The sequence below is a fragment of the Bactrocera dorsalis genome, chromosome 3 (genome assembly GCF_023373825.1).
Source record: "Bactrocera dorsalis isolate Fly_Bdor chromosome 3, ASM2337382v1, whole genome shotgun sequence".
Taxonomy (NCBI): domain Eukaryota; kingdom Metazoa; phylum Arthropoda; class Insecta; order Diptera; family Tephritidae; genus Bactrocera; species Bactrocera dorsalis.
The window spans coordinates 52,597,570-52,625,283 of record NC_064305.1 but is presented as its reverse complement, the minus strand read 5'-3'; the positions used below and the strand labels follow the sequence as shown (position 1 = coordinate 52,625,283).

General features: G+C 34.7%; 2 protein-coding genes and 1 long non-coding RNA gene across 7 annotated transcripts; 2 read left to right on the top strand and 1 right to left on the bottom strand.

Annotated features, from left to right (window-relative positions):
• The first annotated feature begins 1,242 nt into the window (after positions 1-1,242).
• LOC105225386 (beta-1,4-N-acetylgalactosaminyltransferase bre-4) lies at positions 1,243-8,527 on the top strand. Of its 4 annotated transcripts, XM_049451001.1 has the most exons (7): positions 1,244-1,584; positions 1,658-1,938; positions 2,402-2,828; positions 2,891-3,013; positions 3,103-3,198; positions 3,782-3,843; positions 3,908-3,994. In XM_049451001.1, exons 1-6 carry the CDS (start codon positions 1,454-1,456, stop codon positions 3,801-3,803), a joined length of 1,080 nt encoding a protein of 359 aa, XP_049306958.1. In that variant the 5' UTR covers positions 1,244-1,453; the 3' UTR covers positions 3,804-3,843; positions 3,908-3,994. The 4 variants fall into 4 exon arrangements, with proteins under 4 accessions (XP_049306956.1, XP_049306958.1, XP_049306957.1 ...); XM_049450999.1 differs by lacking the exons at positions 3,782-3,843; positions 3,908-3,994 and adding an exon at positions 5,556-5,816 and having other exon boundaries at positions 1,243-1,584; XM_049451000.1 differs by having other exon boundaries at positions 3,782-3,994.
• A 1,965-nt stretch (positions 8,528-10,492) lies between these two features.
• Positions 10,493-15,446, top strand: LOC125777092 (uncharacterized). The gene is made up of 4 exons (XR_007422098.1): positions 10,493-11,101; positions 11,168-11,653; positions 11,800-12,282; positions 12,346-15,446. It is a non-coding gene; the product is annotated as an uncharacterized LOC125777092 (long non-coding RNA).
• Positions 15,447-15,454: 8 nt separating this feature from the next.
• Positions 15,455-26,124, bottom strand: LOC105225385 (uncharacterized). 2 transcript variants are annotated; one of them, XM_011203814.4, is made up of 8 exons: positions 25,804-26,124; positions 20,057-20,133; positions 19,813-19,972; positions 19,718-19,751; positions 19,403-19,605; positions 18,323-19,344; positions 18,050-18,232; positions 15,455-16,547 (listed from the first exon to the last, which is right to left on the bottom strand). In XM_011203814.4, exons 2-8 carry the CDS (start codon positions 20,129-20,131, stop codon positions 16,413-16,415), a joined length of 1,812 nt encoding a protein of 603 aa, XP_011202116.2. In that variant the 5' UTR covers positions 20,132-20,133; positions 25,804-26,124; the 3' UTR covers positions 15,455-16,412. The 2 variants fall into 2 exon arrangements, with proteins under 2 accessions (XP_011202116.2, XP_049306955.1); XM_049450998.1 differs by having other exon boundaries at positions 20,057-20,135; positions 25,967-26,109.
• Between the last annotated feature and the right edge of the window lie 1,590 nt (positions 26,125-27,714).

Sequence of the window (27,714 nt, the reverse complement as noted above, 5' to 3'; positions counted from 1 at the left end):
AACTTGCGATTTCAATTGGTAGTAATTTCCAAAAACTTTGCTTATTTTTCAATGAAAACCGCTTTTGATTCGACATGGCACTTTCTTAACCAATCGACATATTTAGAATCCACCACAAAAAAGAATAGAAATATTTTATAAATAGAAGTAAATTTTATGTGACCTGGAGTCTGTTTTGTCCTCCTCTCTTTCACTTACATGGGCTCAAAACTCTTGCTAGGCGCAATTGATTAAATAGCTGCGAGGTTTTCGGCTTCGTGTCGCAGAATCGACAGTTTGGAAGGCAGACCTACAGATTGCTGCCGATATCTTTCATGATTTATTTTCTCATCCTCAACAGCTCGTTTATGTAGGGCCCACTCCGATACTGGGTTCCGGTGCTATTAAGAATTTCCTGCAGAGCGGGCAAGTTCGTCAACTAGTTGATTTCCGGTTAACAACTTGTTTCCTGGCAATCAGATAAGGTGAACTCGGTTGCAGACTGATAAGCTGTTCAGTTGTTCTATTCACTTTTTCGTCAATAGTGATTGCGATAGTTGTGATGGAGGTTTATTTTTACTTAGACACAACACCAACTTATTACAAACGTATAATAACAAAATACATTCAAAACGCCGTCAATTTACCACTGGACAGTGCTACCCCTAAGTAGTAGTTTGAGTGTGAAGTTACTTCATTCAACTGAAGATAACTTTGTATTTCTTTGTGAAATTTACGCGTTTGGTAATTCCTCTATGGGGCCAATGCAAGATTTTGCATATTTGAGTGTTTTAGCCCTGTTAACTTCATTGGTCATTGATTTCATAATTTTTCTGTGGACAGTGTTGTCCCTGTCCCCCCGACAGACTTTCTTTGTTAAGCTATGTTTTAAATTAAATTTATTAAAAAAAAAACTAACTCACGAGGGTTCCTCTGTTTACATTCTAAAACTATTTTCGCATTTATTTGGGCATAGCTGGACTAAATTAGTAAGTATTATAAATAATACTGTGCTGAGTAAATTAATTGGATTTGCGAAATTTTTGCGTTTTCATTTAAGAAAATGTTAATTTAATCCCATTGTTAACTTTTTTGTTATCTTTCTTTGCTTCTTAAATATTTGAAATAAAAATTGGAATTACCGAAGAAAATTGACGAAAACCACTCAAAACTCTACATAACGACAGTTGTTGCTTCTCATAACAACTCAGAATACTAAAGTATTTTTATTGTGTCACTCTGTAGACGTGTTTCTACTATTAGTTAGATAATGTGGCATCTCTAATTATTTGCATTGCTGTAAAATTGCACAAATAAATACATTTAGTGTTAGTAAAATAAACTTAAGTTACGATTTATTTAAATTGCACTGGATGCTCTAATGGAGATTTCTAATTTTGTATTATTGTTCAATGAAATCTGTCTTCTACAAAAGATCTGGACAGCCGCATAATTGTAATCACGACCAGCGGCAATGGCGCTTTTCACCAAAGCTAATGGTGTGAGAGCTATGCTGTGTCTGGTCGGGATATGGGTGTTGTTTAGCGCGTTTCTGAGTTATGTAGATAATAAATCTGCAAGTTACTCTACGTTTAGTAGACTAAGGTAACTTTGTTTCGCTAATATACTTATGTACATTTTTGTATAGATTAAGATGTTTTCTTCTATATACCTTCAGCATTCGGCATATGCATAACTTTGCAAGGGGTATTACAATTGTCAATAAGTCTTTAAGTGGTAACAACTCTAAAGAACATGATACTTTAAATACGACTAACCAAACAGTACTTCCTATTGATTCCGAGGCGCAGAAGCCTATTATATTATTGTACTCACAAACTGTTTCCAACGAGCATAACCAAACGAATAATAACAGGTTGCTGAGACCATTGCAATCTATTAACAGAGAAAACGGAGCTACAGTGAGAGTAAGATGTAAGGAACCACAATATGATGAAAGTGAGTTTTATTTTAGATATTCTGGAAAATGCACATAGCTTAATTCATTTTATATGCTTAGTCTATTATACGCAAATTAATATAAGGCAACCAACTTTTTATTTTCCAAATATAATATATAAAGGCATATTTTGAGTTATAACTGAATATAAAAATTTTGTAAAAGGGCCAAAATCATCAAAATGTTGAAAGAAGGACTTGAGAAAAACAGTTTTATTTCACATTAACGATTATCATTGAAATTTTATTGAGTTGTAATTTCATAAATAGTCGTCTCGATATCATAAATAATTTTTTTTTGTTTTTTAATTTGTAACATGGATTGGTATAAAAATTGATACATAATTCCGACATTATGGGATAATGATTTCTACGAATTTTTCCAATTTTTACTTATTATTGTCAATTAAATTGTCCCTATAAATAAAAAAACACCCTTTTTAACGTACTTTTTTATTTTCAGATGAAGGTCCAATAACCCCAAATACGACTCTTGAATCATTGGACATTGTGGAAGCTGAACTAGCCCCTCTATTAAAATCGGGAGGAGTATTTCAACCACATGATTGTATTCCAAAGGAACACGTCGCAATAGTCGTACCATTTCGTGATCGTTACGCCCATTTAACCGTGTTTCTGAGAAACATTCATCCATTCTTAATGAAACAGCATATTACCTACAGAATATTTCTCATCGAACAAACCAATGGGAAAGCATTTAATCGAGCTGCGTTAATGAATATAGGCTTCTTAGAAGCGTTAAAAATATTTCCATGGGACTGTTTTATATTCCATGATGTTGACTTGTTACCTCTGGATAATCGAAACTTGTATACATGTCCGCGGCAACCGCGCCACATGTCAGTCTCTATAGATACTTTAAACTTCAAGTAATAACTCTCATATATTTTTATCAAATTCAACTAAGTGATTTTGTTGTTTTTAACAATAGGTTGCCTTATCGTTCAATTTTTGGAGGAGTATCCGCTATGACTCGTGAACACTTTCAGCTAGTGAATGGCTTTTCGAATTCGTATTTTGGGTGGGGTGGTGAAGATGACGATATGTCGAATAGGTAAGATATTTTCCATACTTATAGCAAACAAAATTGTGACGAGTTATAATATTTTAGAATTTGCTAATGAATTTTATTATTTAATTCAGATTAAAGCATGCCAATTTGTTCATATCAAGATATCCTGTTAATATAGCACGTTATATGATGCTAAAACATCCAAAAGAAAAGGCCAATCCAAAAAGGTGAATATTATGCATATATGTATGTATATATATTATATTTAGCTCTGGAATTGAATTTGAAATAAGCAACAAGGAGTTCAATTCTGATGTAGATGAAATTTGTAAGATTTAGACGGGTTCTAAAATGTTCAGGTGTAAGCTATAATACCCTTCACAGGTGTTTTTTTATTGCATAAAAGGGTGTAACTAGACCTTTATCTTGATTTTGATCGATCATTAATATAAAATAAAGTAAGAAAGGGTTAAGTTCGATTGCAATTTACAAAAATCAAAACCAGCGAAATAGTAGTATCGACCGAATTTTATCTATTTTTCAAATACTACAGACCATAGATATGCCACGGACTAATAAAATGTTCCCTGAGATTCATTAAGGTACCTCACATGCCATTATCAATAATATGGTGTAAAGTCACTCGGATGTTATATGGGGGCTAGGTCAAGTTTTGGTCCAATTTTATCCATTATAGGCAAAAAAATACGCTGTTATCAGTATCTCAGAAATTGTCATAAGATGGCCTATTATTCTTGCAAAGTTTTATCCTGTTATATTAATTTGGTTGTTGTTTTGTTCACTGCAAAGGAATGAGTCAGACGGAATTTAAAACTGTGTTATATGGGAAGTGGGGTGGTTGCATTATCGCAGTAAATAGTTTTTAACATTATCGTTAATAAGGAAGTGTGCCAAACTTACTTTTTTTTTGCCAAGGAGCATGTGTATTTCGGCGATCTAACCCTTCCTCAACTACTATTAGCTATCCAGACAGGCGATGCCCAGCTTGAAAGATTTAATATATGGATCCCAGTAATAAAAAAAACGTCCCTGGGCAGAGAACCTGAAGTCTTGCCAGATGCTAAAGCACATAGACTCAACAGGAGTAGGTTTCTTAAACAAGGTCTCTAACCTGTCGCTGGCCAATCTTCAAATACTCGATGTGTGTAAAGTCGGAAGCGTGGTTCCACTATTGAAACCTTGTCATCAAAGGAGAGTATTATCGTCCGATAACTGTTTTTTCCAAAGTAGTAAAAACACTTCAGGTCTTGCTGCTCCCGACGTTTATTCAACATCCGAGTCACCACCAAAGCACTTAGCGTTATAAACTCCCAGATAGTTCGTGGCCGGTTCTCGAACCTTTTATTTTGTTGGAGGAATAAAGTAACGAACAAATTAAAAGAAACATTTAAAGCAATCACGGTGATTCACTTGATGTCCGAAGGGAATGGTATGAGAAATATAACTTGTATTTACTACTTTGCTTGTATGTGTTTACATGCTTACATTGCAGACTTATGGGGTTACATGGGTTTCAAAGGCTCAAAAAATGGGTATTTTTTTCAATTTTTTAATAATATTTGTAATGAAATTATTTATTTAACAGTTTGGCATATTAATGATACATATTTAATAAATACTTTGTGAAATTTTTACACAAAAATATTGAATATTCAGCACTTCAGAGCTCATGTCCCTCGCCCTCTTAAAAAAAAGTGCTCTCGCCGTGGACAGGATAACTCACGACTGGTTCATCTAAAATTAAAAAAACCAAATATTTTTAGTTAGTACATGAATAAAACTCGTACTTGAACGAAGGAAAAAAAAATTGAAATTTGAGTTTTTGGCGGAGTTGTTAACACAGAACTACACTTTTTGGTAAAATTTTAGGCATATGTTGCCTCGTATAATAACTTGTAATAAATAAAAAAAATCCTTCGTTCAATTATGAGATAATATTATTTTGAAGAAGTGTGCAAAATTTTAAGAAGATCGGTTCATAACTTTTCGAGAAATCGTGTCCACCGACTTCAAAAATCGAGTTTTGAGAAAAATGCGATTAAAGGTTCAAGGCCAGACTGACATAGTCTGATGGGCGGAACTGTCGAAGGGTCTAGCTCTTAGAATTTTGATCGGATAATTTTAAAATTTTGGGAAAATATTCTACACATATTATACTATTAAATAAAACGAAAAAAAAAATAGATTTTTTGAAATTTTGAAACCCATGTAACCCCTTATATCACCGACTGATTAAAAACGCATTTGTTGTAGATTATTATTATTAGCTGTCGTAAATCCTCTTAAACTAACAGCATTTTTCCAGAAGCTCGATAATTATAGTATTATGTATTTTATTTTCCCCCATAAAGATAAGTTAATAAAAAAAAAAAAAACAAATTACTTATTTTACAATAATATTTAACCTGTTTCAATTTGTTTCTGACAACAAACCTCATAAAATCGGTAACCGAGACACTCAAAAGCAATAGTTTTTCTGTTTCAAACATCAAACCAGTAATATCTGAATTCGTGACATCTTCCTTTTTTTTATCGGTTTCATTTTTGAACCAACAACTAACAGATTCTACAACACCCCTGAATATCTCAATACCCACTCAACGACCAAAAAGAATTTCCATCAAAACGTACGCTAATAAATGCACTGTTTGGAGAATGGGCATTGGAATGCTGGCATGTGCTCAAAAGTAAACTGCTATCTCTCCGACCTTTTAACACTAGAAAGACGGAAGGTTGGTTTATACTGCCTTTCGGTAATGTAGGTATAACACATATGTATATGTATATATATTGAAAGTGAAGGAGGGGGCAAAAGCAATGATGAATTAATCCATTTACATATACATATGTACATATGTAGAAAATACACAAAATTATTAGAAGTTATGTATGTCAATATTTAAAGCACTATTTTTTTAATTGAAATTCGAAAGCAGTCAAAATGACTTCCTTAGGGAATCTAGTGTTAAGCTTCTTCTTTGCAACACTATTCACCACTAAACTGACAGCAATCATATGCACGAACTAGACGAAGGAGTACAGACTGAACCTCCGACGGTGATTAATGCTAAGATTTTAGGTGTAACATTGGACAGCCAGTAGTCCTTCACTACTCACACGACCGTGATAATTGCAAGGAGACAGAACCGCAACCAAAACCTACAAGCCGGTACCTCATGATGAAAAGACAATGAAACGTCGTTGGTAACATACAAGGCAATCGGCAGACCGGTCTTAATACACTGTACCTGGATGTAGCCGAAAAAACTTCAGTCGGGTCAAAACACTGAACTCTGGACTATAACCTAATGCCTCTTGATGTCTACGGTCGAACACCTACACTGCACGGCCCGTATGCTTCGTTTTAAGGACAATGAAATTCTCTCCAAGCATTTTCTGCTGGGATGTTCCCGAAGAAACCACCTTTGCAATCGTTTGATTGAAGCGTAGCCGCGTCCTAAGAAAAAAAGAGGGCCAATCTTGGCTACTTCGACGACATCACGCACTGACTGCAGTTCACAGGGGAGTTATTAACCTTAACACATTCACCGGCTCCCTCTCAGTGACCCTTGCGCAACTTCGTTTTAGATACTGACAGTTTAAACTAAAGACCCCGCACGTCTAACCATCTTTTTGCATGCCCAGCAAACCCTCTAACACTCTTGTCCCTAAGGTCACGCTGATCATACTATACATATATTAACTCATTAGGGTATATCGTTTTCTTCTGGGTGTTACAAACTTCGCTGCAAACCTAACACATCCTGCTCAGGGTATAATAATATTACGGATGAGTGAGATAAGCTTTATTTGACAAAATTGTCAAGCGAAAATGTGGACGCCTCATAACGGGATTTTAATCAGGCTCGTGGTCCACATTGGACAAGAGTCACCGTAATTTGCCATTAACAATGTTTGAAAAAATGTTAAAATGTGTTGCACATTTAAATTCCGTATCGCTAAATTTAATGTGTTTGTGGAATAAATAACACATCGATAACACACCGTAAACATAATTATCCTTCTTCTGAGCGTGTTAGATATTCTACAAATTGTAATTAAGGCCCCTATTGCGGTTTGCAATTAACTTTTGTTTGAAATTATTAAATTCGGTATTATTGATATCAATTCAACCTGCCAAAAAATATTTCGTTGAAGTGTTGTCAAAATTTAACTTTTTTGTGGTATTACGATTTTCAACTCTGCCTGTGGGGTTTACCAGAGTATCAAAAGAATAAAACTTCAATTGGAAAAATGAAAAAGGTGAGGAAATACTGTATTTATATTTTTAAGGAATTTGAATCATTTATTTTGTACAAATTTATAGAAAGGCGAAACATTTCTTGAGCCTCGGGAACAAAATCCCGGTGCTGGACGAGGCAAACTACAATCAAACATCAAATGGCAACAGTAAAAATAAAATTAATGTGCCGTGGGAAGTATTTCGGACATAAAGAATCAGTTTAATCTTCGATTCCCTTTTTGAAATGTTTCGCTTCTTTTGGCCATTTGTGTTATATCTAATGCACACAAATACGGTGTTTTCCCATTTGCAACACGCGAATTTACCTTTGGCCCGACTTTGAGCGTCCACCTAAAGGCCCCCATTATGGTTTTCAATCCAACTGCATTTTAATTCAAGTTTTTGAACTCCGTGCCAATGGGGCTGACTACCTGTCGAGTATCAAACATTTTCAACTGCTAACAAGGAGATGTAGTAAAACATTAATGAATTTATTTAGAAAAAATATTGAAAGAAAATGGGAAATGGATAAAAAGAACTATTTATAATTTCAAACTATGTTAATCAGTTACTAAGTATAAATCCATAGAAAGGTGACGAAACAAACTACAATTTGGAAACATTAAATTAAACTCACCTTTTTGTGAGCAATATCTAAATGAATTGTTTTGATTTTTCTTTAAAAAAATTTAAGTTGTTTAATTATCTGCCTAATTTTTGGGTTGGCGAAATCAATGAATCTTCTACTGAAAATAGTTGAAGATCGCAATATCAGTAAGGTTGATCTAAAGTTGAATTGCTTCAACTGCAAGCCAATTTCAACTCAGTGGAGTTGAAAACACTAATAGAGGAATAACTAAAAGTCGTTTGGAGCGGAAGACATATCTTTATTCAATTCTTTCAGATAATGATGAAATTTTGCATTATTTTGTATCACTAATAGTATTAAATGTTATTCATTATTTTGCTCATTACCTACAGATATGAGAATCTCGTAAATGGAATCAGCAAGATGGAAATGGACGGTATAAATTCCATAAAATATGAAATCTATAGCATAAGAGAATTTCCAACTTTTACTTGGTATCTAGCAGAATTAAAAATCTTCGATCAAACAAGTTAATACTTATGGTAATAGATTAAGAAAATAGTGATTCCTTGATTATTTATTTAGTTTTAAAAAATTTAACAAATACACTTGTTTATTCTTTTTGCTCTACTCATATTTAAAACTCATTTATTACAATTATTATTAATACACACAAATAAAATGAATATATACGATTTTGTAAGGTTTTGGTTGTTGTTCTTTTGTCTCATTTAAAGAGGGTGCAAGTGAATACGAAGTGAATGATTTTGATTGGGAATGTCTGTATTAACAAGCGCGGAATATGCCGTGTCTGTCTTTCGGTTCAACCATAATTACCTTATTAATGTTTGTATAGGACGAACGCAAACAATTTTAACTATTCGAAATTACGAACGCTGAACGCAAAAACAAAAATTTCATTAATCCAACGGTACTTTAACTGTTGTGAAATATCTGCAGAAAATATACATCTTTTTTTTTATAGTTTTTATTGACTTTGAATTAGTTAAACGTCAGGCAGTTCAAAGTCTCTTTAGGTGAGGATGGTTTATTGTCGTTTGATTAGAAAGATTATAATGTCATGCCAAAACGAAAGTGTTTATCGCCAGTTCGTCAACGTTCGTGGAACATATTCCAGGGGCGGCTGCTTGTTCAAATTTTGCATCTTGTTGAAAAGAGGGATTAAAAAGATAAAAATAGTAACTAGCCGATATACAGCTTTTTATAGCACTACGTCAATTATTCATTAAATTACACAATACATTTTTTACTTTTCAACCGGAAAAAATTATTCCCAAATGCGAATAGTGCTTATAAAATGATGTCCGTTCTTCTGATGTTCAAAATTTATTTGCCCGAAACAGCAATATCTCTATGGATAATAAGAAGAATTAGTCAATTTTTGCAAAGAGTCCAAAACGATCTTTCACTTGGCGCAGCTGATATAGCCTATCAAAGCTAGCGGGTAAGCTTATTCGTTCGACACGAGGCACAAATTCAATGCAAGATGCGCTTCCTGACATGCATGCATACAAGTGGCATATACTTATATAGCTTGTTTTGATTCTCCTGTTTATCAAAGGGACTTTCAATAAAGGCCATATCGATGAAGTAAATGTATGGAGTTCGGAAATGTTTGGTTTGTGCTACAAAAATTTAAATTTTAAAATGAAGGAATACATCCAAATTGAATGAAACCCTTAAACTAAGCGAATTTCATAGAATGATGCAGGCCCTTAACAAATGGTTTATAATTTAAGGGTGGAACTATTTCCCTAGTTGAGCGTTTTAACGACAATGGCGGAGAAGTTTTCTTCTAAGTTTTACAAGGGAAATTATTTAAACAGTGATGGTGAGAAACTAGATACAAAAAATGCTTTCGAATATGTCGTCGTAAAGAATATTGTGAAAAGCTTCAATCTAATGTAGATGGAGTTAAACCATTTATAAAGAAGATATAGGATATAGTAAAAATAAGAATGCAGATTACAAAACAACTTATTGGAAAAAGTTTCCTGAAAAAACAAACGTTATCCCTGAATAAGTATTTGCATGAGGAAGAAAAAACAACAAAAAAAAATTAACATTTATAGCATGTGCCAGTGCTCCGAAAAAAACTACCACATTTTTAGTATTTGGTAAACCTCAGACCTCCAGAGCTCCAGACCTATCAAAAACAATTTGTTACTCATAACATAAAATAGACTCGAATGAACCAGAAATTTGCTTGGATGAACATTGTCATTTTGCGATAAGATCTAGTTATACTCTAACATATCGGTTGTTGAGTTTCGAGTCTGTCTGTCCGCCATGCAAGCGATACCTATATAGAGTAAAAGTTGAGTTTTTTGACAAAACTTGGCAAACGTGTTTGAAATTTTAAATTTCATATAATTTTCACTTTACAGTGTATAAATAAAGCACCCGAACGATATTCAAAAAAAAAAAAAAATTTTTAGCAAAACCGCCCTAAGCCCTATTTTCACTTTGATGGGATGGTTAATAAGCACATATGATTATCTAAAAACACAGTTCTTTTTGTTGAAATTGGGTGATATTGATGTGGCCACTGGCCACTATGTTGTTTTAACAAGACGCTGACTTTGAGAGGTTGTGTATTCTCTTGTTTTCTTTTTATGGGGTCTGTTGCAGAAACCCATTACAATGCGTGCTTTATAGGCGGAAATTCAACGTTGGATCAATGAAATTCCGTCACATTTATACGGAATTGTCTCGGAAAATAAAGGATTCCGTATGTGTACGAAAAGCGGTGGAGGCCACTTGCTTGATGTGTTATTTCATAAATAGTCATATCCTATGCAAATTATCTAATATATAAAAATAAGTCGTGTTTTCCTCCCTGACGCTATAACTCCAGAACGCACGAATCGATTTCCACGGTTTTGCATTCGTTGGAAAGGTCTCTGGCTCCGTGAGGTTTATAGCAAAGAAGATTTAGGAAAAATTTCAACAGAAAAGCGGGAAAATCTTTTTTTACATACAGCGCCATCTCTGATACATAGCATGTACTACAAACCAATATTTTAAGTAGATGGCGCCGGTGCGTGATACATTGTTTGACAGCTACTCATTGTTCTCTGCTCAGTTAATTTCATGTGATAAACCGATATTGTGTTCACTGTGAAATTGTGAAAAAAAAATAAAAAAAAAAATAAGTATTCGTTTCCTAACATTTCAATTGGAACCCATCAAATCAATCACGTGTATTGTGCAAATTTGTATTCAATTTCAAAAGCAGGCATTTGTCTTTAAAGTGGTAAGTTGAACTGTGTAAATTATGTGGATCGTGCATTTGAGGTTAAATTCACCACTCTGTCCATAGTTCAAAATGCCTAAAGGACGACGTGCGAACATCGGCCGCCGCACAAGACATGCAAGCCAGCAACAAGTGTATTCACAGAACTTAAGAGAAGAAAGACAAAATATAATAAGAGAAAATGCCCGATTGAGACAACGCGTGAGGACACGAAGATCATTGGCATCATACAATCGCTTGGCATTCCAATATGATCCTACTGCGACCTACAGTGATGATGAAAATTTAGATATTGGACCAATGACGACTATATGCCGATATTGCAATGCGTTAAAGTTCAAAAGAGAAACGGCTGGATTGTGCTGCGCAAGGGGAAAAGTCAAACTGGATCCATTACTTGCACCACCACAGCCACTGAAACCATTGTTCGATGGAAGTGATCCCGATTCCAGCCATTTCCTTCAACACATCCTTGAATACAATAACTGCTTTCGCATGACTTCCTTTGGAGCTAATATCATTCGAGAAGGCGGCTTCATGCCGACTTGCAAGGTAAAAGATACAACACACATAACCAATCACTCACACCAACACAATGAATTGCAACACATAACAACTACATATACACCACACACTACACCATCACACGATCAGAAGTTACACCGTATTCTTCAACAAATGATTGCTTGCAATTACAGATACAAGGACAAATATAAAATTTGTATGGTTCAAAGGTGCCAACACCAGTTGAACTGCATCAATTTCTGCAAATATATTTCATTTCGTCGATGGTGGATCAGCTGAAAGTGCGGTGCAATATACAGGGATCACAACAGTTAAAGAGACGAATTATTGAACAGTTGCAAGCAATTTTTCACGCTAATAATGCTGTGGTTAATATGTTAAAAACAGCATTTCAACGAATGCCATCGGATACGCACAAATTTGTCATACGAGCGGATTGTACCCCAACAGCTGAACATGTGCGAAGATTCAATGCACCCATCATTAATGATGTTGCTGCAATTATTGTTGGCGATTCAACTAAATCGCGAGACATTGTCGTTCAGCGAAGAAGCACGAGACACATCGTTTGTACGATGCGTTACTTTATCCAATAATTTATTGGCAAGGGTAAGAGGGATACGACATCACGTTGAAGATGGTCGATCCAATTACAGGTACAATATTCACACACTAATTATTGGTTTCCATTAACAATTCATTTAATTTTGCATTTTCAGGCGTATCAACGAATAAAAATCTAAGCGCAATGAATTACTGTGCGTATCGTGTGATGATTCGTACACATGAGGAGAATGTCATTCTGAAGTGCCGTCGGCTATTCCAGCAATTCGCTGTCAACATCTATGTCAAAGTCGAGACCAAACGTTTAACGTTCATCCGATTCAATCAGGCAAAGCTACGATCTGAGGACTATATACACTTGCGTGTGCTATTCATTCAGATGGTAATGTTCAGAATATTGGACGTCTGACGATTCTCCCATCATCTTATATCGGAAGCCCACGCCACATGCACGAATACGCTCAAGACGCTGTGACGTACGTGCGAAATTATGGAACTCCGGATTTATTTATTACGTTCACATGCAATCCGAAGTGGACGGAAATTGAACGTGAGTTGGAACCGGGCCAAAAACTGTAAGATCGCCATGACATAATCACTAGAGTCTTTCAGCAAAAGCTCAAGGTTATGATGGATGTGCTTACTAAGTATCGAGTTTTTGGTGACACACGTTGTTAGATATATGTACTCGGTGGAATGGCAGAAGCGTGGACTACCGCAATCTCATTCTAATTTGGTTGCTGAACAAATTACATTCAAATGAAGTGCATGACATCATATCAACCTTATCCAGTCATTGATTCCCATCTCTACGACATTGTGACGACACAGATGATGTATTAAATCCATTATCGCCTTGCATTGCTGATTTAAAGTGTCCAACACGATATCCGCGACCGTTAGTTGCTGAAACAGTCCCAGGGAACGATGGATATCCAGTTTATCGTCGGCGTCCAAAAGAAGATAATGGTCGAACTATCAAAGTTAAAGTTCAAAATCAAGAGATTGAAAACGGAAATGAATTCATTGTACCATATTGCCCGCTGCTATCACGAATATTCGAAACACTGGCAAACGTTCAGAGTTGTCATTCGACCAAATCAATCAAATATTTGAGCAAGTACGTCACAAAAGGCAGCGACATGGATGTGTTTAGTATTGCGTCGGAAAATGCGAATGACGAAATCAGCAACTTCCAAATGGGCAGATACGTCAGTACTGTGGCGATTATTGTCATGCCACTATTCGATCAAATTCATGAAAGATATTGTACGTTTAGCAGTGCATTTGGAAAATGGCCAAAGAGTTTACTTCACTGAGGCTAATGACTAGCTTCTTTGCAATGTGTGACGCTGATGTACATTGAAATGCCCAAGTATTACACTTGGAATCAATCAAGAAAGAAATTACAACGTCACAAACAAGAAACCCCAGTTCCAGATTGGCCACAGGTGTTTTCCGCTGATGCACTAGGCCGCATGTACACTGTTCATCTTAGAAATGATGAATGTTTTTATTTGCGACTGCTGTTGGTAAATGTACGTGGACCAAAATCATTTGCGGATTTGAAAACTGTGAATGGCCACCAATGCCAAACATAGCGAGAAGCATGTCAACTATTGGGTTTGCTGGAGAACGATTCTCATTAGGATTTAACACTTGCGGATTCAGTTGTTTCATCAAATGCGTACCAAATACGAACGCTGTTCGCAATTATCATCACCACATGTTTTCCTTCACAACCAATTCAGTTATGGAACAAACACAATGACGACATACGTGTATATGGAGATATCGCTTGCGCAATCAAACGAATAATCCTGACATCCAAATAACCGATAAAATCTACAATGAAGGATTGATTCTGATTGAGTATCAATGCTTGACTATTGCAAAAGAGCTACTGATTGAAGTAGGAATGATTGCGCCAAATCGATCGATGCACGATGCATTCAACCAAGAATTAAATTAAATCGAGAGCTGCAATACAATGTTGATACATTGCAGGAATTCGTTCGAAATAATCTGCCGTTGCTGAATGAACAGCAAAAACAAGTATACAAGAAATTAATGCAAGCGGTGGACAATAACACCGGTGGTCTATTCATCCTGGACGCACCTGGAGGAGCAGGGAAAAAATTTGTCATTTCTTTGATTTTGGCCACTATTCGATCAAGATGTGATATAGCTTAGGCCTTAGCATCATCTGGAATTGCGGCGACTCTTCTAGATGGCGGTCGTACTGCACATTCTGCGCTTAAGCTGCCACTCAATTTAAACACAATTGATACTCCAACATACAATCTTTGGCGGCTTGATGATATTGTTGACAGGCGATTTCAGGCAGACGCCTGCGGATGAATTGAACGCTTGCCTGAAGGCATCACCTTTATGGAATAACGTACAACGACTTTTGTCGATTTGTAAATTCTCAATTAGCTCTTATTGCAAATGTTTTCCCAAACATTAGTGAGAATTATCAGAATTATGTTTGGTTAAGTCAACGAGCAATTCTTGCCGCAAAGAATAATGAACGCAGTAACCGTCAAATACAACTGCTTGGTAGTAGTTGAAATTTGTCTACCTTCTCAGAATTGAACTGTCTTTTCTGTTTCCTCAAGGCAACTGGGACCATTTCTGATCGAAAGGGCAAAGTGTATACATAAATATGTGGTATTTTATGTGCAAATCAACGAAATACTCGCAATTGCAAACGTACAACAATAACCATTAAGTGCTACTATAAAAGAAAATGTAAACTTTGGTTGCATCCCTCGCAGATACAAAAAATTCCTTACAAGAACTTGATTCCGATTGTTCAATTTGTATGGCAGCTATATGCTATAGTGATCCGGTCTCAACACTTCTTTCGGAGATTGTATTATTGTCTAAGACATTTTCCAAATTTTCCAAGTGCAACCACTTGATTCCGTTACCCGAACATACTTCTGTAGCTCTTCTTTATACGTATGTATGTACTTGTTTAGTATGTAACGGTTATAAGTTAGTAATCTGGCTCAGTTGTTGAGGCTTAGCTAGTAAAAAAGTTTGAGTTTTTACACTGCTTTTATCAGGCTCCTCAAGTTATTTATTTCGAAAGCTGAATTTTATATACTATTCTAATATCTATCCTTATCCTTCTAAAATGTTATTCACATTAGAATTAAATACTGTTGAAAGTTTTTTGTCGCTAACATTTTCTCTTTATTGTTTGATTTGCAGTTTAATATTATATTATAAATTGTTTACAATAAAACAACAGTGTACCGTTAGAGTATCTTTATTAAACGCAGTTTTAGTTAATTAGCACATATTTTGATGTTGACAAATTCGGTTACAAACATTAATTTTTTATGTTAATTTTACAGTAAAGCTAATCTTGAAAATAAGCTTGCATGTTTATGACACAATCATAAAACATACATACATATATGTGCATACATATCCACATTTTTATTATACCTTCAAGGCACGATATTTCCGCGTATAATCTGATAATAAAGTTATTTGACACAAATTGTTTCTTTAATGGTCGTCCCTCGGCAAGTGTAAAAGTATATACATACATTTATTGAGAAATATACTATATATGGGTATATTTTATGTATATTTTTTAAATTTAAGAACTCTAAAATTCAGAGTCTTCAGGTTTAACCATTTAACCGTTTTTGTTTTGTTATTTGTTTAGAGTGTCCGTTTAATAGAACTTTCACTGTATTAGCACTCTCAACAAACTTCTTTGCGATCCAGTATGTTGTGAATATTAACCATAAGGATAGTATTGTCTTATTTTCATGACAGCATGTTTTTTCGTTCTTATGTGTGAGTTTTAATTATACATTATACATTAATATTAATAGTATTATTTCCATTAAAAAAAGATTACACATTGGCAAATAGAATATTCATCCTCACGTATATACATACGTAAATAAATATAAATAATTATTAATAACGTTTATATTATTATTTTTTTATAATAATGAATTTATTTTCATTTCTCGATTTTTAAGTTTAAATAATTTATTAACAATTTTGTAATCTTTATCATCGCTTCCAAAATTGGTTTGTGGATTTGTTTATTGCATTGTACAAGTAAATTTTCCAATGTTTACTAAATTTGTGTAGAGAGTGTATGGAGTATTATTTAATATTAGTGGTACATACATATATCTATATTTACATTCGAGACTTTATTTCAATAAATTAATTTGATTTCGATTTACATTATGGAGCATGGCATAGCACAACAAAGTGGTAAACAAATAGGAACCACTGCACCGCCTTGTTTAGTTTTAGTTTTAGATTTATATCCGGACTCGTACTCATACATTCCAGAGCCTTTAGCCCAACGTCCCTAAAATAAATAAAATATAAAAATTAATAGTATATACATACATATAAATACATTCTTATACATATATTAGGCAAAAAGTGAACATTTACCCCGCATCCCCACAGGTTAAAGTTTATGGCATACTAACTTTCAAATCTATTGCCATTGTCGTTGCCAAATCTGTATGTGGGGATTTGTTTTCATAACATAATTATTTGTGAAATGACGTCGGGTAGGTAGGTTCGAGCTGATATAGCACATGTTTTGAGCTCTTGAACAATTTCAATTTTTATACGGATGGAAAAAATGTATGCGGAAAATAAAAAAAAATTTAGAAATATACAAGTACATTTTTCTACAAATGTATTTCTTGAAACAACAAATCTTATTTTCAGACTATAATAATTGTAGCATCGTTTATATGTATCATTTAAATTAATACATTTAACATGAGCAATGCTATTTTGATTTATGCTTGCTTTAAGACTTCGCTTATTGTCAATCCATTTCGTATAATTTGTCTGCAAATTAACAATATTGGACTAAATATTAAGTTTTTGGAAAAACATATTAAATTATTTAGAAAATGAAAATTATTTAGAACTGTACTTATTATTTTGTATTATTAGTATGCCATATATTGAATTCAATAAGTAATATGGAGTCCCACATGCATATTTGCATATTACATTAAAAATATATAATAAAATTCTTGTCAATACTTATGTGAAATAGATCGCCATTGCAACTTGCAAAGTGTTTTAAAATGAAAAGGAATAAGAAATAACGTGACAGCGAACTGATATGAACCAGTACACAAAGCGTACCACACGAATACAATCGGCTCTCTTAGTATTTGATCGTCGTCTTCTCGCTTACAAAAATCGGTTTGGGCGACAAAAAGATTCCTCGTGTGAACTCAATTTATTAGTTTATAATGAGAAAATTTTTAATGAAATTAATAGAATAATGTTGTTGGAAATGGAATGATTGTGATTGCGATGTATCCAGCAATAGTTTATTGTACCTGTCGATATACATATACAGTATACATATTAATTCAAATAAATACAACCTTCACAATCTCCAAAAACTAATAAATTAAGTTGATTTCAAGAATTAACAAAAGTGTTTACGTCTTCTTTGCAATTTAGATGATGTTCTCTGCTACTTCTTCTCAACTTAAAAGAATTACATCACAACATCACGGCAAAGTGCAATTTGTTTTTATAACAGCCTAAATCGAAAAAAGTAACGGCAAGTTATTGTCGTAATTTTGTATTCCATTATTATTTAGGAACTTGAGAATTTTTTAATTGATGCACCGAATTGGGGTTACACATTGTAACCTGCTTTAGAACGACTAACTATTTAAACTACTTAATTGGCGACTTTTTAAAAATTCAATGCCGTAATTTGGGGAAGTAAACGCGAATTTTAAATACATCTAAGTAATAACTCATTCGTTCATTTATCGGCTATCTTTTTCTACCATAGTTGTAAATACTTCTTCAGAATCTTACCCCAGCCGCTGACCCTGCAGCCATTTCTTCACGTTTTGTTAACATCATCTCATGTCCAGGTGGGTAATAAACTTCCTTTCCCGCCTTATTTATTGTAGGAACATGTTGACTTGGAGTTGCCACAGCGGTTTCTATTTCGCGTTTGCGTGGAGTAGAAAGGTCAGCTCGGTCTACAGAATCAATCTGGAACAAATCAGAAAATTAGGACAAATTAAAATGGAATTTTATGTCTGCACATACATATAGTTCATATTTTTGTTGATTTATACTTACTTGTCCAAAGGATTGCATGAGTTCGTCAACTTTCTGCGGAGGACTGGAATTTGCTGGATACTCGACTCCATCAACGGGGAATGGTGCTGGTTGAGTGGTTGGTGATGGTTTACCATATGGACTGTCTTGGCGATTGTTTGTTGTAGATGAAGATGAATATTTATATGTTACTTGAGAAGTGTTTGAGGGCCCGTGTGGGGGATAGCCATTACCACTCGGTAAATATCCTGCTGGCGGTGATTTGTGTTGAGGATGTGCTGGTGGTAAATATCTGGGCTGCGCATCTGATGGACCAACTGGTGATCCGTGAATAGTGTTCACAACATTTGAAGATTCTTTATAAATATATTTGGTGGTTGTGGGTCCAGGGGGATAAGTATCATGAGGTTGGCCATATGGTCCATTTTGTGGTGGTTCTTGATTTATGGGATACTCTGGAGACCGTTGAGGATAGCTTCTGAATTCTGGTCCAGTATGAACATTTTCAGTTGTGTTCATTTTATAAATAATAGTTTTGTTGGTGCCACTTTGTTGAGGGCTACGCGGTTGTTGTAATGGTAAATTCTTTTGAAGAGTGTTTGTTTCACGTTGCTCTCGCACTTCATATAAGTGATTTGAAGTTATGGGGCGCTCATTGGTCCTATTAGTTGTAGAATAGCTTTCTGTATTATAAACAACAGTTTGTGGTACTACTGGGGGTACTTGAGTTGCGATAGGACTAGACTGTAGTGTGGAGCTGTTAATTTCATTACGTTGAATTGTGTTGTAGCGAGTGCTTGAAGTTAACGGAGTACCTCGGCTAAGTGTGCCGGTGGCTGGTACTTCGTAAGTATAGGTACGAACTGTAGTGGTAACTTTGGTACCGGGTAATGGCAATATATCTTCAGACAACGGCAAATTCTGAAGATCTTTCTCTAGTTGAGATGTTGTTGTTGTAGTTGTGGTTCCGGAAGGAATCAAGTCCGTACTGTCAATAATGCGATTGCTTTCGTATAATTTGTTCTTACTTTCATAGACGTTAGCTGTAATAAAACATCGGCTTGTTAAGATTTTGTATAAAAATGTAATTATATGACTTACTAGATCCGTAGAGCTTTTCATTTGAGTGATAGTCACGTTGTATGCTGGGATAACCATTCGACTTCAGAGTACTGTATTCTGATGTTGAAAAGCTATCGATTTCGTCCTGCAAAGGTTGTGGAACTGATCGCTGTGATGTTTTCATAACACGCATGGTTTTCGTAACAGTACCACTAGGTTCAACGTGTTCTCTGTCCCGTTCCCTAAAATTATACATTTACGAACTTTAGATTAAAATTTATTTTAATGAAAAGGGATTTTGTTAAACGATTCCGTATTGTGGTAGCATTCTATGCGACAATTATTTGTACTCACATTGTCCTATAATTTGCGGAAGTTGATAAAATATCTAAAAGAGAAATTTGGTCATGTAAGTTGCGATTGATGTAAAACTTCGGCTCCTTCATTACCTTTATCTTTTGTGATTTGACGTTCGTGTTTCAAGTCTTCCAATAAAGCATCCAATTGATCAATATTTGTATCCAGTGATTTATTCATGCTTGCTATGTTGCTATTGCCTGAATTGGAATATTGATAGGATGACTTCTTGTACACATAACCTTTATCTTCCTATCGAGATCAAGATTTCGGAGATGTTCTTATTTTTTCTCATTTTGATAGTTTTAAAAACTGAATTTGTAATGTTTTAATTACCTTGTTTCCCCATTTTGTGGGCGATTCGCCTCTTATTGATGAGGAGTAATTTTCTGAGCTCGTCGTGTACTGCATTCCTAAAAAAACGAGTGAAATGATTTTACTAACGTTCATTTGGGGCGATCAAGAGATAAAAAGTAGGTTTAACAGTGAATGTATATACATATATATATATGTATTAGATAAAGATTCAGCTATCACTCGGTATAATAAAATTACCATGACTTATTGGAAGTTTGTGGGAAGTACATACATATGAGCTACTGTTAAACCATTTTTGCCGATTTCCGATTTAAAGTAATTAATACAGTTTTGAGTTATTGAATTGAACTACTTCAAATAACGTAGTTCTATTAAAATCCAATGAAATGAATTTAGTTTATTTCTTCTTAGGCAAATACAAACGTAAAATAAATATATATAATCAAGTTTTTTACACTTAAATTAAGTTTACTTTTAAATTAAGCCATTTTTAAATTGTTACAAAAGAAAAAAATTAAATTCGTATGAAATAACATAACGGGTGATTTTTTTGAGGTTAGGATTTTCATGCATTAGTATTTGACAGATCACGTGGGATTTCAGACATGGTGTCAAAGAGAAAGATGCTCAGTATGCTTTGACATTTCATCATGAATAGACTTACTAACGAGCAACGCTTGCAAATCATTGAATTTTATTACCAAAATCAGTGTTCGGTTCGAAATGTGTTTATCGACAAATTTTGTTCAGCGATGAGGCTCATTTCTGGTTGAATGGCTACGTAAATAAGCAAAATTGCCGCATTTGGGGTGAAGAGCAACCAGAAGCCGTTCAAGAACTGCCCATGCATCCCGAAAAATGCACTGTTTGGTGTGGTTTGTACGCTGGTGGAATCATTGGACCGTATTTTTTCAAAGATGCTGTTGGACGCAACGTTACGGTGAATGGCGATCGCTATCGTTCGATGCTAACAAACTTTTTGTTGCCAAAATGGAAGAACTGAACTTGGTTGACATGTGGTTTCAACAAGATGGCGCTACATGCCACACAGCTCGCGATTCTATGGCCATTTTGAGGGAAAACTTCGGACAACAATTCATCTCAAGAAATGGACCCGTAAGTTGGCCACCAAGATCATGCGATTTAACGCCTTTAGACTATTTTTTGTGGGGCTACGTCAAGTCTAAAGTCTACAGAAATAAGCCAGCAACTATTCCAGCTTTGGAAGACAACATTTCCGAAGAAATTCGGGCTATTCCGGCCGAAATGCTCGAAAAAGTTGCCCAAAATTGGACTTTCCGAATGGACCACCTAAGACGCAGCCGCGGTCAACATTTAAATGAAATTATCTTCAAAAAGTAAATGTCATGAACCAATCTAACGTTTCAAATAAAGAACCGATGAGATTTTGCAAATTTTATGCGTTTTTTTTTTTAAAAAAGTTATCAAGCTCTTAAAAAATCACCCTTTATAATCGCTTTATTTTGTTACAACTTTTTTGTTTTTGTGCAGAATTTGATTCAACCTGTGGATACACGCATCCCATACACCATACATAAGTATACAGTTAATTATAATGAAGAATTAATAATTGCCAATACTACATCGTATAAGCTTGCGTTTGCTTATGACGACACTTATGCTTCACTTAATTGTATAATTCACATTTTCATTCAAGAAATTATTTCACGTAGGCGTCTAAATGATGCGCAGGTAAGTATTTGTTGAAGTATGACACACACCGAAACGCCCACAAAAACATGAACATCATTTGCGAGGATTACATTTCAAAAAGCTTTAATATTTCAGTATATGTTTATTCAAATTTCTTCTCTTATTTGTAACCTGCCAATCGTATGAGATAAAAGAAAACAATTTGGCTTAGCGTTGGTGCATTTTGAACATAACTGTATTAGATCTTAGAGTTATGAAACGAACGAACTTCTCGAAGGCTTTTTGGATATAATTGCCCTAACAGTCTTACATTTAATGATACATATCATAGGTTTTCCGAAGTTAATTTTTGTGAGAGGTAATATTTCGATATCGAAGCCCATGATTTTGGTCAATATTATAGCTTAATTCTAAATAATAATTCATAGTCGATACTACCCACCCAACGTAAATATCCCAAAATAAATGCGATGACAAAAAATTACTTGGGCTTTTAGATATGAACTAATTTTTATTGGAAAAATTATAAAACCCATTATATGTTTTTATATGAGAACACAGCTATACAGACTATAAAATCAGCTTTTAGAGATAATTTCCCAGAGGATCTGGTTTATATATACTTAAATATCGACAGATATGTATGTATATGTAGGAAAATTTTTCGAAACTGTTCAAGAATTTGCTGATAGAAAACTTGAATATTTTTACTAGCTCAATAGAAGAAGTGATGATTATACACTACAATTTGTATAGCTATTATATTATATGCTATTTAAAAAAGCCGCCTTGAAAGTTCTTAATAAAAACCAAAATAAAGGCTTTATTTGGTCAAGAACCATATTTGTAGGTGTAATATTTTATGTTAATTGGAATATTTACATACATACATATATAGTATGTCATCGTATTTGAAATCGTATTATGATGAGATGCTTATTAATGAACTTTGGGCGAATCAAAGTACATATGTACATAAACGTAACCTTAGCTAATAATATAGCGTGTGCAACGTTGTGTGTACATGCACACGCATTTGAATCCCGTAAGTGGTTTACACACATAAAAAGGTATGTACATTCATACATATGTATGTATATACATACATATACTCGTACTATAAAAAATGTATACATGCATGACTGGGTGGAGAAGCGCCAAAATACGGTTATTAGACTTAATTGAAATCACAATGAAAAATCTGTTTTCATATCTCTTGACACAGTGAAAATAAATCTAAATACTTAAAAATACTTATATATGAATATACATATACATATATGTATGTATATATGTATACGAGTTTGTATATAATATATCTGCTCATTTCGTCAATAAACAAACAACAAAAATTAAAAACATTTATGTATGTATATTTGTGCCTACATGCAAGGCCACTTTAGTAGATTTTTGAATAATTTGTTGCTCCCTGGCAAAAACATTAAATTATATTATTCATGAGACATTGAGCTCGTAAGAATATATAGGATGAAAAATACTAAAGAAAAGCGTAGAGTTTGAAAAGAAGCAATTCAAATAAACTATATGTGTTTTCGATGAATGGCAAATACAATTGCCAATATGTACGCCAAAACGCAACGTTATACAATTTCAAGGAAAGTTAAATTACTTATGCACACATGTGCACATATGTATGTACATATTTGTATTTGCATCTACTCGCGCAATTGTATCGAAATGTCTAACATATACATACGTACATACTAAGGTATGCAATATATGTACGTATGTAGATGTATTGGCTTAAATATAAATTATTAAAATATAATATAAAAAGTATACACTCCTACATATACATACATATATGTATATCAATTGACTTGAAATTAAAAGGCTAGATTCTAGAGCACAACCCGTCAGGCAACAGCAGTGATCGCACGCTGAATAAATGTTTGTGAATACGTATACTCACGCTTATACAGAGTGTATGTTTGCATAAATTCAAATAGAATGATCTCATATAGTCTCGGTTATGCCAAAATAAACGTAGAAAACAAAAACGGAATGTCCGAAGGTGATTTTGAAAAATCAACAGAATACAGAACTGGTCGTATATACATATGTATGTATGTATGACAGTATTCGCCACAATTATTTGTATGGACATTTTACTGACATACATACGTAAATATGTTTATATAAATCTATATTATTATGAATAATATATGGGTATATTTGAAAATGATGCTTAGCTCAAGTACACTTTTACATTTCACACATTTGATATACATATGTATGTATGTACATACATATGTATTTATGTTTACTCTAGTAATTTCGCGTAATATAAATACATACACATGTGCATGTAAATATGTATTAATTATAAAACATAATCGACCGTGGCCTTCCGACCTTGTAGGTTCCTGCACCTGAATAAAATGAATTATCTTTTTTTCATTTTGGGCTTCCTGCGAATGCTCATTTAAAACAAAATACCACCGATTGCGTACAACTGAAAATATTTATGTATGTGCCGAATTGTAAGTAAAATACTCATTTTGATTTGAGTATCTTTTAGGTATTCTCTACAAAACATGTGCACATACATATGTACATACATACATACTTACGTATGTAAAAAAAAAACAATTCTTCATCGCTCACATCATTAAGTTTCTTACGATATATTCCAGTTTGTCATACACACACTCATATATGCATATACCGCCTCCGTAAATATATATGTGCATACATACAATTTAAATTTTTTGGTTTTTGGAAATTATTTTAACTCTCTTCCCGAACGATGAAATGAATTGAGCCTTTTTTTTCTGGCGTGAAAACAAAATGTGTTGACGAAGGACTCTACCAAAACCGGCTAAGGGGACTTTGTGAGAAATACTTACTTCAATGACAAGTAGTGCGGACAAGTATCCGCAAATCGGTTTTTTGCTAAAAAAAAAATATTGTATAAGTTCTAATTTCTAATTTGGGCGAAAATATTGTGGTCAGCTTGCACCCAACATATTTCGAATGAATTCTACATTTATGTAAGTATGTATGTCCTATAGCTTAATTCGGGTATAAAAGTTATAAGGCTTAACAACTTGAAATCGCCTTGAGCATCCATATGTGCCTACATACATATTTACATATGTAGGTGTATGTATATTTTTCGACTCTAACGTCATTGCTGATTAATTTTCTCATTGTTCTCAGTTCGGGTTCTATTAGCATCTTTGCTGTTGGTGATGAGCTCCGCGTCTATTCATTGAGTATTAGTGAGTAGGTGCCTGTCTGCAATTACCGATGTATGAGTAACGAAATACACACATGTACGCACATGCATATAAATTAAAAAGCTTGCTTGTTCATAAACTTAAAAAACGATATATTCAAAAACGAAAAAAAAATCTAAAATTAGTTCACTGTCACTGAGCATGTTTTGAGACAATGAAATCGCTGCTTTTCACATCTGTCGGCGATATCTACTTATGTATGCATGCATTTTTATTTATTTAATTTCTTCCTTTGAACGCGATTTCGCACTTTCTTAGTCACACCCGTTATAACCATTTGGACGGTACCATTGGTTTTAATTTTTCGCTGGGAGTACACATGTACACAGGTGTATAATTTTGCTCACATTTGCTATGAAATTTGGCTAATTGCCATCGAAAATTACTTGCAACTGGTTTTCACAGCCCACTTCCTAATACAACCTATGAATTGTTACATGTATGTATGTACATACATATGTATCTATGTAGATATATGCTTGTACCACTGTATAACTACGTATGTATGTATAAACATAGATAGTATAGTATGTTTATATTGTGTATTATGATTGTACGAAGTGTGGACATAGACATTTTCTGGAAACCTGCCTTACTATTGCCTACACCTACGTATAAATAACACTGTTGTAAGTACATATGTATGCACATTAATACATTAGTACACACATGCAAACATATATGTATTTAAATGTATATAATGAACAGCTTTACAAAGGTAATGGGTTCGTTCATTCATACATATATTTCATTACAGTTAAAGCACCACATAAGCATGAATAAACGGTTAGGTTGGCTTTGCAAAATTGTCACTAATATTTCACATACTTTCTATTTTTCGTGCCACCAACAACACTTAGCTCTTCACCGATCTTCAATTATTTTTGAGTTCAGTTTCTAGTCTTACTACTCAACTAAATGACTAAAATATACCGATGCAGCATGTATCGGTATAGCTTTCTTGTTATTTCGTTTTTAAGTTTGCTTTCCTTTGAGCACTGACAACTATGAAGATCCCCAACGAGATGATGGTGTGCTATAAATGCGGCGGTGTGGCGTCAGTGGCGGGAGTATGTGTTTGGTAATGAGCGACCAGTTTCGTTGCGAGCACTACACGCGTTCGCGTCGGCAATCTATTGTGTACTGGCACTGGCGCCAGCGACCTGCTCTCAAGAAGCTCAAATTGTTTGCACGAAAAGCTGAAAGAGCTATCATGCAAATATTCCACCTTCTCCTCGGACGCATGGGTTAGCACTTGAGCGGTTTCTTGCTAGATATCTACTCTCTTAACACACTTGTTGGGAGATGCGCTCTTATCTTATAATCAATACAATGATCAGAAATTCATGCACATATTTGAATCTGTATAAATAACATGCTTTTAAAAAAATAACTCTTGTGTGTATTAAGTCACTCAATCACTTATTGATGTTGCTTGTTACACCTATTGATCTCAGAGTTTGGCTTTATACTTTCCTCAAGTTGAAAAGTGAAGCGTCTAAAGGTAATATTCTTGTGGACTCATTGGTTCCACTGTGTTATGAATTCCGGATTTAGACCTATCAACGATATTCAAATCGCCCATTTACTGCGATTATTTTGAGAAAAAATTTAGCTTTTGAAAACAAAAATAATATTAAATAATACAAGTACTATAAGTCTTTTCTTTCTTCTTTTTTTTTCTTCTTTTCGCTACGTGGCACTAATTGGATATTCCAAGCGAAGCCAGGTCCTTCTCTACTTCGTCCTTCCAACGGAGTGGAGGTCTTCCTTTTCCTCTGCTTCCCCCGGCTGTCTTTTAATTCGCTGAGCTATGTAAATGTCGTCGTATATCTCGTGCAGCTCATCTTTCCATCGAATGTGATATTCGCCTTGGCCAATGCGCAAAGAACCATAAATCTTTCGCAGAACTTTTCTCTCGAAAACTCTCAACGTCGACTTATCAGTTGATGTCATCGTCCAAGCCTCTGCACCATATAGCAGGACGGGAATTATGAACGAGTTATAGGGTTTGGCGTTCGTTCGTCGAGAGAGGACTTTACTTTCCAATTGCCTACTCAGTCCGAAGTAGCACCTGTTGGCAAGAGTTATCCTGCGTTGGATTTCCAGGCTGACATTGCAGGTGGTGTTTATGCTGGTTCCCAAATATACGAAACTATTTACAACTTCAAAGTTATGACTGTCAACAGTGACGTGAGAGCCTAGTCGCGAGTGCGACGACTGTTTGTTTGATGACAGGAGATATTTCGTCTTGCCCTCGTTCACTGCCAGACCCATTTGCCTTGCTTCCTTGTCCAGTCTGGAGAAAGCAGAACTAACGGCCCAGGTGTTGAGGCCGATGATATCAATATCATCGGCATACGCCAGCAGCTGTACACTCTTATAAAAGATTGTACCTACTCGATTAAGTTCTGCAGCTCGAATTATTTTCTCCAGCAGCAGATTGAAGAAGTCGCACGATAGGGAGTCGCCTTGTCTGAAACCTGGTTTGGTGTCGAACCGATCGGAGAGGTCCTTCAAGATCCTGACGCAACTTTTGGTGTTGCTCAACGTCAGTTAACACAGCCGTATTAGTTTTGCGGGGATACCAAATTCAAACATCGTGGCATAAAGGCAGCTCCTTTTCGTGCTGTCGAAAGCAGCTTTGAAATCGACGAAGAGGTGGTGTGTGTCGATTCTCCTTTCACGAGTCTTTTACAAGATTTGGCGCATGGTGAATATCTGGTCAGTTGTTGATTT

Coding starts and splice junctions, on each gene's coding strand:
- LOC105225386 (XM_011203816.3), top strand. CDS start 1,454: ATGGCGCTTTTCACCAAAGCTAATGGTGTGAGAGCTATGCTGTGTCTG. Junction 1,585..1,657: donor TCTACGTTTAGTAGACTAAG/GTAACTTTGTTT, acceptor ATATACCTTCAG/CATTCGGCATATGCATAACT. Junction 2,829..2,890: donor ATAGATACTTTAAACTTCAA/GTAATAACTCTC, acceptor TTTTAACAATAG/GTTGCCTTATCGTTCAATTT.
- LOC105225385 (XM_011203814.4), bottom strand. CDS start 20,131: ATGCAGTACACGACGAGCTCAGAAAATTACTCCTCATCAATAAGAGGC. Junction 19,973..20,056: donor CCACAAAATGGGGAAACAAG/GTAATTAAAACA, acceptor TGATCTCGATAG/GAAGATAAAGGTTATGTGTA. Junction 19,606..19,717: donor TCCGCAAATTATAGGACAAT/GTGAGTACAAAT, acceptor GTATAATTTTAG/GGAACGGGACAGAGAACACG.